The sequence below is a fragment of the Nicotiana sylvestris genome, chromosome 7 (assembly GCF_000393655.2).
Source record: "Nicotiana sylvestris chromosome 7, ASM39365v2, whole genome shotgun sequence".
Taxonomy (NCBI): domain Eukaryota; kingdom Viridiplantae; phylum Streptophyta; class Magnoliopsida; order Solanales; family Solanaceae; genus Nicotiana; species Nicotiana sylvestris.
In genome coordinates, this window is record NC_091063.1 from 172271626 (window position 1) to 172284972 (window position 13347).

The window sequence follows — 13347 nt, forward strand, 5'->3', positions numbered from 1 at the left end:
AATTTTATCCAAAAAGATAATCAATCAATCTTTGACCAAATCCGAAGCTGAAGCCAAGCCGAGCGACGACGACGACGCGAGGCTTGCCTTATCTTAACTCTTTAAGAGCTAGAAGAAGAGCAATTGTATATATACCCATCAAAAGTCTTTTCTTCCTCCAATATGGGACAATGTCCCTTTGCCAAGGAGGGAAACTCAAATATTTTATTTTTCCTTCCATTTCCCATTCACCCTCTTTAAGCTAAACCAAGATTAAAATGCCCAACAATCCCCCACATGAATAGTGAATGACTATAAAATAAAGGAATGCACGGATGTGTGTGTGTTTTACATGCAAGAATTAATTTGATCTGAATAAGTAGGTTTCCCTTTGAATATTCCGTAGTGAACTTATATCGGATATACAGATTTGATATCTTTGAACCGTCGAGCTTTGTTGTATACCTAGACAACATAAGTCACACAACCAACCTTTAACCGTCTATAGTTCTCACGGTTGTGTTTGTTTGAGCCATGAACACCGCCTGGTTTTATGAGTGCTTAGAGAATGAGCCTTCACTTTTATTCCCCTTGAAGCGGCTTACACTTCACACTCACATAGGTGATTTCTAAATATGTAATCCTATAGACACATTATCTGGTCATATCCTTCTAGACTTAGCAAATCATTAAAAAGCTTTAAGCTTTATTGACTCATCAAAAAGCCTTAATGCTTTACCTCGATTTCTGAACATTGTCTTCATCACGAGAATGAGTTAGAGTTATTTGACAATGTTAAACTGTCATTCATAACTTTATTTGATCTCTTTGAACCTAGCTCTTGGGATCTCCAATCTGCTAGGTACAGTTACAACATGATGACTTGTCCTAGGACTGAACCCCATTCCCTTTGATGATCATTCAACTGCCTCTCTATATAGGCCTTTTTTAAGTGGACCCGACTCATTATCTCTTGACTTTACGTAGTCAATTATTATAACACCACTAGAGAGTAGTTATCTAATGGTATTGTGTCTCCGTCGTATATGACAAGATTTTCCGTTATGCATAACGCTCCATGCAATGCCTAGTGCCGTTTAACTATCACAATGTATACAAATAGGTGCCAAAGGTTTGGGCCAAAATGGAATATCTTCCAAGAAATTCCGGAGCCATTCAGCTTCTTCACCGACCTTATCTAAAGCTATGAATTCAGATTCTATTGTAGAACTGGCGACGTTCGTTTGTTTGGTTGATTTCCAAGATACTTCTCCACCCCCAATTGTGAAAACATATCCACTCGTGGATTTAACTTCAGATGATTCGGTGATCCAACATCACTATATCCCTCGATCACAAAGGAATATTTGTTATAATGCAAAGCATAATTTTAGGTATGTTTTAAATACCCCAAAACTCATTTCACTGCCATCCAATATATTTGACTGGGATTACTTGTAAACCGACTCATTTTGCTAATAGCACATGCTATATCTGGTCGCGTACAATTCATGATATACATCAAAATTTCCAATACTTTTGCACATTCCAGTTGTGCGCCACTTTCACCTTCATTCTTTTGAAGTGCATAACTCACGTCAATTGGAGTCTTGGTAATTTTGAAATCCAAATACTTGAACTTGTCAAGTACATTTTTAATGTAGTGAGACTGTGATAATGCTAGATCTTGTGGAGTCTTATGAATTCTGATTCCTAAGATCACATCAGCAACTCTTAAGTCTTTCATGTCAAATTTGCTAGCTAACATGCACTTAGTAGCATTTATATCCGCCATACTTTTTCTCATTATCAATATGTCATCAACATATAAACAAACAATGACTTTATAACCTGGAGTGTTTTTAATGTAAACATATTTGTCACACTCGTTGATTTTAAACCCACTTGCCAATATTATTTGGTCAAATTTGGTATGCCATTGTTTGGGTGCTTATTGCACACTTTCTTTTATTTACCCAGAACCACAAGCTCAGGTTGTTCCATGTAAATCTTCCTCCAATTCTCCATTTAAGAAAGTTGTTTTAACATCCATTTGATGGATTTCAAGACCATACACGGCCGCCAGTACCACTAACACCCTAATAGATGTTATCCTCTTTACTGGCGAGTAAGTGTCAAAGTAATCAACGCCTTCCTTTTGTCTATAACCTTTGACAACAAGTCTTGCCTTATATTTGTCAATAATGCCATCAGCTTTCATTTTCCGTTTAAAGATCCATTTCGAACCTAAACGCTTATTTTCCAGAGGAAGATCAACCAATTCTCATGTATGGTTATTCAAAACTAATTGAATCTCGATATTGACTGCCTCTTTCCAAAATGTTGAATCTGAAGATGACATAACTGCTTTAAAAGTTTGAGGCTCATTTTCAAGCAAGAATGTCACAAAATCATGTCCAAAGGAAGTAGATGTTCTTTGACGCTTGCTATGCCTTGGATCTTCTTCACGTGGAGTATTTTCCTTTGGTTCTTCTCGTTGTTATTTAGGTCTTTCACTTACCGACTCGCATTTAGTTTTATATGGATAGATGCTTTCAAATAATTCAAAATTATCTGATTCCATCGCAGTATTAACATAAATTTCGGAATTATCAGATTTATGAACCAGAAATCAACATGCTTTACTGTTTGTAACATATCCAATAAAAATGCAATCTACAGTTTTTGGTCCAATTTTAACTCTTTTGGGGTAAAGGAACTTGTACCTTTGCTAGACACCCCCACACTTTAAAATATTTCAAGTTGGGTTTTCTTCCTTTCTATTTTTCATATGGAATAGATTGTGTTTTGCTGTGGGGTACTCTGTTGAGTATTCAGTTAGCTGTAAGGATAGCTTTCCCCCACAAACTCTGCGGTAATCCAGAACTTATTTAAAGAATTCATCATTTTCTTTAATGTCCGATTTTTCCTTTCCGCAATTCCATTAGATTGAGGTATGTAGGGTGCAGTAGTTTGATAGATAATTTCATATTCCGAACATATTTATGCAAAGGGAGATTCATATTCTCCACCCTCATCACTTTTAATTATTTTGATCTTTTTTATTCAATTGATTCTCCATATCATTCTTGTATTACTTAAATACTTCAATTGCTTCATCCTTACTATTAAGCAAATAAACATAATAATATCGAGTGCAATCATTAATAAAAGTTATAAGATACGTTTTCCCACCTCGAGATGGTGTCGACTTCATATCACAAATGTCAGTATGAATTAAGTCTAAAGGGTTTGAATTCCTTTCAACAAATTTATAAGGATGTTTTACAAACTTAGATTCAACAAATATTCGACATTTTGATTTATTACACTCGAATTTAGGCAATACTTCTAAATTAATTAGCTTCCGCAAAATTTTGTAATTGACATGTCCTAAGCGAATATGCCATAAATCATTTGACTCCAATAAATAAGAAGAAGCTGAAATTTTATTCATACTGCCAACAACCATTACATTGAGTTTGAAAAGGCCCTCTGTGAGGTAACCCTTTTCAAAATACATTTCATTCTTGCTTACAACAACTTTGTCAGATACAAATACACATTTAAATTCATTCTTCACAAGTAAAGAAGTAGAAACTAAATTCTTCCTAATAGTAGGAACATGAAGAACGTTGTTAAGCGTTAACACCTTGTCGGAAGTCATCATCAGGAATATCTTCCCGTAACCTTCAATCTTGGTTGTTGCTTTATTTCTCATGGAAAGCTCTTCTTAACCAGTAGTAGAGTAAGTCGCAAATGCTTCTTTGACAGCACAAATATGTCGGGCTCTAGAGTCAATCCACTACTCCTTCAGATTTCCAACTAGGTTGCATTCTGAAAGCATTGCACACAGATCATCAATGTCATCATTCTTCACCACTATGTTGGCCTGTCCCTTCTTCTTATCCGTTTTGGGGATACGACAATCAGGGGCTTTGTGACCAGCTTTTTCATAATTGTAGCAGTTGCCCTTGAAATTCTTTTTGTTCTGCTCCTTAGTCTGTCCAGAAGATCTCCTCCTCTCTTATTTTTTGGAGCAGTCTCCTCAACAATATTAGCTCCCATGCTCGTTGAATTTCCACGGGACTTCTTCTCGGCTTTTTTATTGTGTTCCTCAATCTTGAGACAAATCACAAGATCTTCCAACTTGTGCTTAAGATAACTTTTGAAATCTCTCCACGAAGGAGGTAATTTTACAATCATTGCAGCCACTTGAAATGCTTCATTCACGACCATACATTCAGCAATAAGGTCGTGAAAATAAAGTTGAAGCTCCTGAACCTGGGTTCCAACAATTTTGTTGTCTATCATTTTATAGTCTTGAAACTTGGCAACCACAAACTTCTTCAAGCATGCATCTTCAGTCTTGTACTTCTTATCAAGTGCATCCCATAAATCTTTCGAAGTATTTATAGCACTGTAGACATTGCACAAGTCATCCTCCAAAGCATTTAGGATATAGCCTTTGCAAAGAAAATCTGCAAGTTTTCACGCTTCAACAATCATAAATTTCTCATTGTACGGCATGTCCGTAGAAGGCACTAGAGGTTCTTCACTGGTGAATTTCTGCATACCAATGTGGTAAGCCAGAAGAACACCCTTTGCTGCAATCTTTTGAAGTTGGCTGCAGAATATTTCCCCGATTTTTCGGCCGGTGGAACAACAATTCGGCTTGACGAGGCTATCGACGTTGCTACAACAGTTGCAGAAGAATTTCCGTTATCAATTGTCATTTCTCACTGTCAACAACAGAAGAGTTCAATTAATGGCAAAAAATAGAACAGTAAATAATACTGTAAATAACGATAAACAATACGTTTAATAAATAAAAACCGAAGTTTTTATATACTGTTTCACAGAAAACGATAAAGTTTTTATGTTCTTCAAATCGTTTCTGAATTTTAATACTCCGATGAAGTTTTTATATCATCAAATCAGAATAGAAAAAATTCAGAAGGAGTAGAAAACCATACAGGTTTTAATCTCCACAAACAGAATACAAATTACGAATTAAAAATTAATTTCCTTAAGATTGTTAGTATATCTATATTGTTGTAATAAATAATTAGAGCAGTAAAATTTCTAAAATAGAAACAGAAATAAAAAGTTAGTAGCAACAGAATGTCAAAATACTATCTGCAAACAATTTCGGAATAAATCGAACCCACTAAATGCACAGTGTGTACTTAAGGAAATTTCTCTCAAGTACCCAAGGTACTGGAATATTATCCTCCCATGATAGAACGATTTAACTCACCGGAGTGTTGGTACCATAAACGCGATGAAACAACGAATAATAATAATAATAATAATAATAATAATAATAATAATAATAATAATAATAATAATAATAATAATAATAATAATAATAATAATAATTATTATTATTATTATTATTATTATTATTATTATAATAGTTAATGTAGGCATTGCCGTAAGCATATCCAAAAATTGTCTGAATGGACATACTTCACGCCAATGCCATCTCAGTTAGCATATTCTATTCATTTTTAAAATTCTTGGACCCCATCTTTTAACTATATAAATATTTAAATATTCTTTCATTTTCTTCATATATACTATTCTTCTCTTTCTAAAAGCATGAATTTCTATTACGTACCTAACAAAATGGCAAAATATTCCTCACTTTTCTTCTTCCTCCTCCTCCTAAACTCTCTCCAAAATATCCACGCATCGCCGGAATATTCCCGTCCTCATCCCCGTCCGGTCATCCTCACCGGTCATAACCGGCCCGAATCCGAGCCCGAACAGGTACTCAACAACAACATTTTAGTCACATAACATCAAATTTTCATTTTACAATTTTTTCTGGTTATTAAAAATTATAAGTATTCTTCTATTTAACCATATGGGATATAATCCACGGGTCTAACTAATTCAGATTCATACTGAATAAACCCACTAAGGGGATAAAAAGGTTAAAATAACACGGGTCAACCAGTTTTTGGATTAGTAATTGAAAAATAGTCAGCGTTTGTAAAGTAATTGAAAAATAGCCACTATTTTACTGCAACATGGAAAGTTCCAGCATAATATATATACTGGATTGGTGCACCTGTGTATGAACCAACACACGGAAAGTTCCAGCACACTATATTGGAGATTGGACCACCTGCGTATGAACTTTTAGCATATTATGCTGGAACTCCAGTATATTGTGCTGGAAGTTCACATGTAAAAAATTTGAACTCCAGTCAGAGGCGGATCTAGAGCATAGAATACGGGTTCCTGGAAAACCATTAACTTTTGCGTAGACCCTGTATTTATATTAAGAAATTCACTAAATATTTGTAAATATCTAACTGTGAACCCAGTTATCATTGCATATTATTCTAAAATTACGGTAGGAACCCATAAGCCTCAAATTCTGGATCCGCCTCTGACTCCAGTATATTATGCTGGAATATTTTTCGGATTTTGAATAATGTTTTTGTTCACATTTATCTTTACAGGAAAAATGGTTAAATTTTTACTACTTTTGAAACTGACGCTATTTTTTTAGTTACCACTAGTAAATCTGACTATTTTCGAATTTTACCCCGTAAAAAAGCTCACTACCAAAAAATCCTATATGCAAAGGCTCAAACCCTAAACTTGCGTTCACCTGAAAATATTTTCTTTTGCAGGTTCATATATCTTTAGTAGGGAAAGATCACATGAGAGTAACATGGATTACATCCGATAAACATGCGAAATCGATCGTGGAATACGGGGCATCGCCGGGGAACTACCAAAGCTCGTCGATGACCGGAGAACGTACGTCGTACCGATACTTTTTCTACAGCTCCGGCGAGATTCATCATGTTACTATTGGACCATTGGAGCCAAATACTACGTATTACTACAGATGTGGTGGTAGTGAGCCAGAGTTTAGCTTCAAAACACCACCTTCAACTTTTCCTGTAGAGTTTGCCGTCGCCGGTGAGTTTGTTGCAGCTTTTTTACATTTTGCTTCCGTTTTCTTTTTCATGCACTATTTGTATTTCCTTTAGTTTTAGTTTGTTAAAAAGAAAATAAACAAATAAAGTTAGTTAACTTTAGGAAGAGAAAAAGAAAAAGTTGTTTGTGTAACTTAGAATGAAACAAAAAGGGTTCTTTAGATATTGTTACTTTCTCTAGAACTATAGTACTATTATTTGATTATATCATCGAATTTTTTATTTTTCTTGAGATTTCTTCAATGTTCAGTTTTATACACGTCTTTTTTTGGATTTACTGTTTATTTTTATGGCTATTTAGGTTAATTTTTCAAAAGAAAAGTTGTTTGTGTAACTTAGAATGAAACAAAAAGGATTCTTTAGATACTGTTACTTTCTCTAGAACTATAGTACTATTATTTGATTATATCATCGAATTTTTTATTTCTCTTGAGATTTCTTCAATGTTCAGTTTTACACATATCTTTTTTTGGATTTACTGTTTATTTTTCCTTACCGATATACATAGATTATACATTGATTAATAATTATACATATATTATATACATAGATTGAACATATACTATGTTGACGATTTTCAGTTTGAGCAGTTAGGTTGATGGCTATTTAGGTTAATTTTTCAAAAGAAAAGTTGTTTGTATAACATTATAATGAGAGTATTGCTTAAGTTTAATGGGTTGCTACCATCTGTTTTTCCTTTTTTTTTCAACCAAACATTTAATTTTAATGCTATTTTCCTTCCTCCATTTCCTTTTCCTTTCCTTCCTGCTTTAGAAATAGTTTTTCTTTTTCTTTTTTCTTTCTGGAATGGCTGAACGTCTATTGCTAAATGTTTGTAGCAGATAAATTTTTTTGATAATCTAGTGCTAATCCGTCACTAAAATAGGATTAGCGGTGGATTTTTTTTGTTTAATTAGGTACAGAATCTATTCGTTGCTAATTCCCTCTCTCTTTTTTTTAATAGTGAATTATTTTAGGAGAAAATTTGATTCAACTAGCAATTTACTTAGACAAGGAAGATCTGAATTTCCGCTGACACAAAACTAAAAAATGTAGTTAGTTTCAGGTACATTGAAATTAAACTAATTGACAAAAGGTACTACATCTAAATTTCAGGTCCAATTCCAGCTGAACAAAATAATTAACAACAAAACTAATGTTATCCTTCTTTTAGTCTGATCGATTAAAAAAATAATAATTTCCCCTTCTTTTTAGCTCTTAAGCTTTAACTTTGGATAATGATATTGTCAGACCAATTAGAAAAATATGTACTTGATCATAATAGTGTACTTTACGCATTGACAATTCTACTTTAATTTGGCACAGCAAATTTGCTAACACTTTACGCTCTCTCTTTTTCACTAGTCGTTTTTTTAATTTTTTTTTATTTAATTTTTTGGTGTCACACCTTAACACAGCCCTTTAAAAAAAGTAAAAAAGGTGAGTTTTAATATTTTTGTGTCCATTTTTCTGCTACCCAAGGATTAATGGAAGAGATGCTTTAACCTCCGGGTTTCATTTGGTTTAAGAGATTAGGTGGATTATTTCGTGTTTTATTGAAGTTATTAGTTAACAATATTTAACTAATAACTAAGAGTTTACGTGTTACGTGTCTTTTTTCCTTCATTCCACTTACCAATATTTATCTAACTAAGAGTTTAAGCTTACATATACTAACATTATAAAGATTATATATTCTTACGCTCAGAGGCGGATCCAAGATTTAAACTTTATAGATTTAAATTCGAAATTCTACCCTATCGTGTCTAATTTACTGGGTTCAAACTCTATCTTTTACACCTATTTAATTGGATTTTTAATACATATACAAAGCCTAAGCCGAAGTTACTGGATTCAGGTGAATCGGTAACTTTTTCATTGGCTCCGCCCCTGCTTACGCTATCACCGAATTTTTACATAGCTGGCTAGATTCCATTTTTACAATGTTATCAATTGCGTAATTCTTTTCATACATATACGTCCGAGTTTAAGTTATGTACGCCATAAGAAAATTTTGCACTATTAAATCATCTTTACCTGTTGTAGCATGTAACTTGTCTTATTTTCAAGATTACAAATTCCACATTCTAAGGAAGCTTACTTGTAAATATCATTTGCTTGACTTGATAGTTTAAATTCTTTTATACTGGCGATATATATAACTTAAATTCATTACTTATAATTATCTTATAAGTAACTTAATTGTATAAATATTCTTTTAATACATATAGAACTTAAACTCTATCTGATATACATGTACTTGTGATTATATAGGGGACTTAGGTCAAACAGAATGGACAGCCTCAACTTTACAACATATAGGTGGAAAAGACTATGATGTCCTTTTGTTGCCTGGAGATTTATCCTATGCAGATACTCAACAACCACTTTGGGATTCATTTGGTCGATTAGTCGAGCCATATGCAAGCAAAAGACCATGGATGGTAACACAAGGAAATCACGAAATCGAAAATTTTCCAATTATTTATCCTCATGGTTTTAAAGCCTATAATTCAAGATGGTTAATGCCATATCAAGAAAGTGGTTCAACATCAAACCTATACTATTCTTTTAATGTAGTAGGGTGCCATGTTGTCATGTTGGGTTCGTACGCGGATTTCGATGCTGACTCGGATCAATACACGTGGCTACAAGCTGACTTGGCGAAAGTCGATAGGGTAGAAACGCCGTGGATTTTCGCGCTTATTCATGCACCATGGTACAACTCTAATGTAGCTCATAAAGGAGAAGGTGAAAGTATGAGGAAATCTATGGAAGAAGTGTTGTATAAGGCTCGAGTTGATGTTGTCTTTGCCGGGCATGTTCATGCATATGAACGTTTTGTAAGTACTAAACTTCTTCTTAATTTGTCTTAATTACTTCCACCGTCCCAATTACTACTAAAAAAACAGGATTTAGCAACGAATAAATTCTGTAGCTAAATCAAAAAATTCGTTGCTAATCCTATGTAGCGATGAATTAGCAACAAATTATCAAGAAATTATGTTAGCTACGAGCGATTTAGCGAAAGACTAGCGACGAAGTTCGTAGCTAATTTCAGTTTTTTTAGTAGTGAATTTATGTGATGGCATTTGACGGACTTTATAAATGAAAGAAAATTTTTTGAAACTTGTATCCTATTAAAGGTAAAATGAGTATTTTAAAGTTAAATTATTACTAAATATAGAAATGTGTCATTCTTTTTGGAACTGGCTAAAAAGTAAAGAGTGTCACATAAATTGAGACGAAGGGAGTAATATTTTTCTTGGAGTGTAGTTAGAATTAAATAGTTAACCTAATTGTTTGTGAAATTAAATAGTTACATGTAGTTATGCTTTATATAATTTGATAAATTACAAATTCGTTTATGATGTTAATGTATAGAAACTAAACTCATATTGCTTTGTTTTGGCATATTGCAGACTAGGGTATACAATAACAAGGCAGATCCATGTGGTCCAATTTACGTGACAATTGGAGATGGAGGAAACAGGGAAGGACTTGCTATGATGTAAGTTCTCTGATTTTTGTTTATGTTAATTAATCTACAAAAATAGATAAACATCAAGGTCTCCAATCAAGACTTAAAAAATATTTAATATATTGATCATCGGATCAACATTTTCTGGCATGTTACAATTGCTAGTATGTACCACCAAGGAGCATGGTGTGATGGATTTGATTCCCCTCCACTCTTAATCAGAGGTTTCGGGCTCGAGTCTCGAAAGCGAAAATAGCCCTAGTATGAAGCGGTTTCCCTTTTAATGGATCCTATACAAAGAAAATCTGAATTAATCAGAAAAGTGTGAAGAGTCCCACATCGATTGTGAAGGGGATGGGTGGTCACCTTATATGTACTTAGGCAATCCTCACATCATGAGCTAGCTTTTGGGGTTGAGTTAGGCCAAATATCCATTTTTTATCATGGTATCAGAATAGGACTCGTCCAAACCCAATAGTGAGCCTCCATATTATATTCTCCACGCTCCAGGTATCCAGTCCTGGGTGTAAAGAGTTTCGCATTGGTGGTGAAGGGATGTGTGGTCTTCTTATATGGACTTGGGCGGTCCTCACCATGAGCTAGTTTTTTCAAGTTGAATTAGGTTCAAGGTCCATTTCTTTATCAAAAAGTCGGATATTAGATGGTTATAAAAGAAAAACAATTACCACTACTAAAAAAAGGGGGGGAAACCGACTGCCAAAACGACCGATGCTGGTCGATAATTGTGCCAAAAAAATCTACCAAAATTGGTCAGTTTCGTAAAAAAATTGAAAAAAAAAATATTTTAAAAAACCGACCGAAGTCAGTTGGTCCACCGCAGTCGGGTTTGGCCGAATTTCTAGTAGTGTGCTAATATATTATAATAACATATAGTTTCACCAAAATTTTCAAGTTGGCTAACATGATTTACATTTTGTTTTTAACATTTTGAAGGTTTGAAAAACCAAGTCCATCAATATCAGTATTTCGAGAGGCAAGCTTTGGACATGGTCGATTGAAGGTATACAATGAAACACATGCACATTGGTCATGGCATAGAAACAATGACAAGAACTCAGTTATGGCTGATGAGTTGTGGCTTCAAAGTTTTGCTTCCTCTAAATCATGCTCTATACAAGAAATCACGACTCAAAAGGATGAACTCTAGCAACAATAAATTTATTTAATTTCTTCTTCCAACACCTCTTTTTGGTAGTAGAATTTGATGTTTATAGACTGCCACAATAGCAAATTAAAAGAATTATATCAAGCATATCACAATAACAAGTCATGAATTTTATTTGTCCCCCCCCCCCCCCCCCCCGTTTTATTCCTCTTACCGCTTGAATCAACAAGCAGAGGCGAATCCAGGATTTTAATTGAAAAATTAACCCAAATAGCCGTCCACCCCACCGCTTAAGCTAAAAATAGCCGATGAATATATAATATATACATAATTTATCTATTATATGTGTATAATTGTGTATAATCTATGTAAATACGGCTAGAAAAAGTAAACATTTAATATGGCCGGCTATTTGTGTAAAAATTCCATTTTAATTCTATGGGTTCAGCCATTACGGTTCCTGGTATTGAACTTATTATATTTTTAAAGTTATGAGTTCATACCCACTATATATTTCAATTTTAGTGAATTTTTATACTAAATTGTAACATGTAATAACAAGTTAGTTACTTATATTCTATGCTTAATTAGTTTGGAAATATGCTTGCTATTTTAGAAATCGAATTACGGACTAAAGAGTTCAATTTTTTTATTTCAATACAACAAGAAGATCAGTTTATTACTGTGAATGCACGTAGTGAAATTTGTGGAACCCTTGATGTCTTTATGCCAATCGTGGCATGTGCTTCAATTTCATCTTTGCGCAATTGCACATGATATAGTTAGAATATGAAAATTTGTTTTGGTTGTATGAGTCAAAATTGATAATTAAGGTCTGTTCTTTCTTTTCCTATTTTCTTTTTCAGTCAACGCAGTAAGAAAATACACAACATTTGTTCTTTTTAAAGTTTGTTCTCTTGTTTTGGCTGCTAAGTTCTAACAAATGAATATTTTCACCGTGATTTTCGAGTTCATTTTATGCTATTTCGTGGTCATGCAACATGAATTTATGATTATATTTATTTTTTCGTGTGTGTTAATGCATGTTAATTTTGTTGGATTTATTTGACAGACTCCAATTGACCTAAAATTTTGTAGGTCCATAGAAAATGGCCTAGTGACCAATATTCATCACTTTGCCATGACTTTCATGTTAATTGTTTGGTGTTTTAAGTCATACAACATGAATTTATGATTTTATCCACTTTTTCGTGTGTATAGTACATGATGATTTTGTAGATTTTCTTTTATAGACTCCGATTGGCTAAAATTTTCGAAGCCCAATAAGAGACGGCCTAGTGAGTAATACTCATCACTTCGCCATAACTTTCGAGTTTATTTTTTGATATTCTAGGATCATGCAACTCAAATTCATGATTATACCTATTTTTATGTGTATTAATACATGCTGATTTAATAATTTATTTTGATAGATTCCAATTGGCCTAAATTTTCATAGGTCCACAGAAAACAACCTAGTGACTAATACTCATTGCTTCTCTATGATTTTCAAGTTCATTTTATAGAGTTTGGGGTCATGCAACACGAACATATGATAATATCCACTTTTTCGTGTGTATTTGTAAATGCTGACTTTATAGAATTTTCTTGGCGGACTTCGATTAGCCTGAAATTCGTAGGTTCATAGGAAACGACCTAGTGACCATTACCCACTACTTCGCTACGACTTTCGTGTTCATTTTATGATATTTCGAGGTCAGGCAGCACAAATTTATGATTATATTCACTTTTTCATGTGTATTAGCTAGTGTTGGGTTTAAGCTTGTTAGAGCCTAAAA

At 33.6% G+C, this 13347-nt stretch overlaps 1 protein-coding gene across 1 annotated transcript; it reads left to right on the forward strand.

Annotated features, from left to right (window-relative positions):
• Positions 1–5591: 5591 nt before the first annotated feature.
• Positions 5592–11713, forward strand: LOC104223271 (purple acid phosphatase 22-like). The gene is made up of 5 exons (XM_009774674.2): positions 5592–5754; positions 6630–6924; positions 9216–9784; positions 10364–10452; positions 11377–11713. Exons 1-5 carry the CDS (start codon positions 5611–5613, stop codon positions 11588–11590), a joined length of 1311 nt encoding a protein of 436 aa, XP_009772976.1. The 5' UTR covers positions 5592–5610; the 3' UTR covers positions 11591–11713.
• Positions 11714–13347: the final 1634 nt, after the last annotated feature.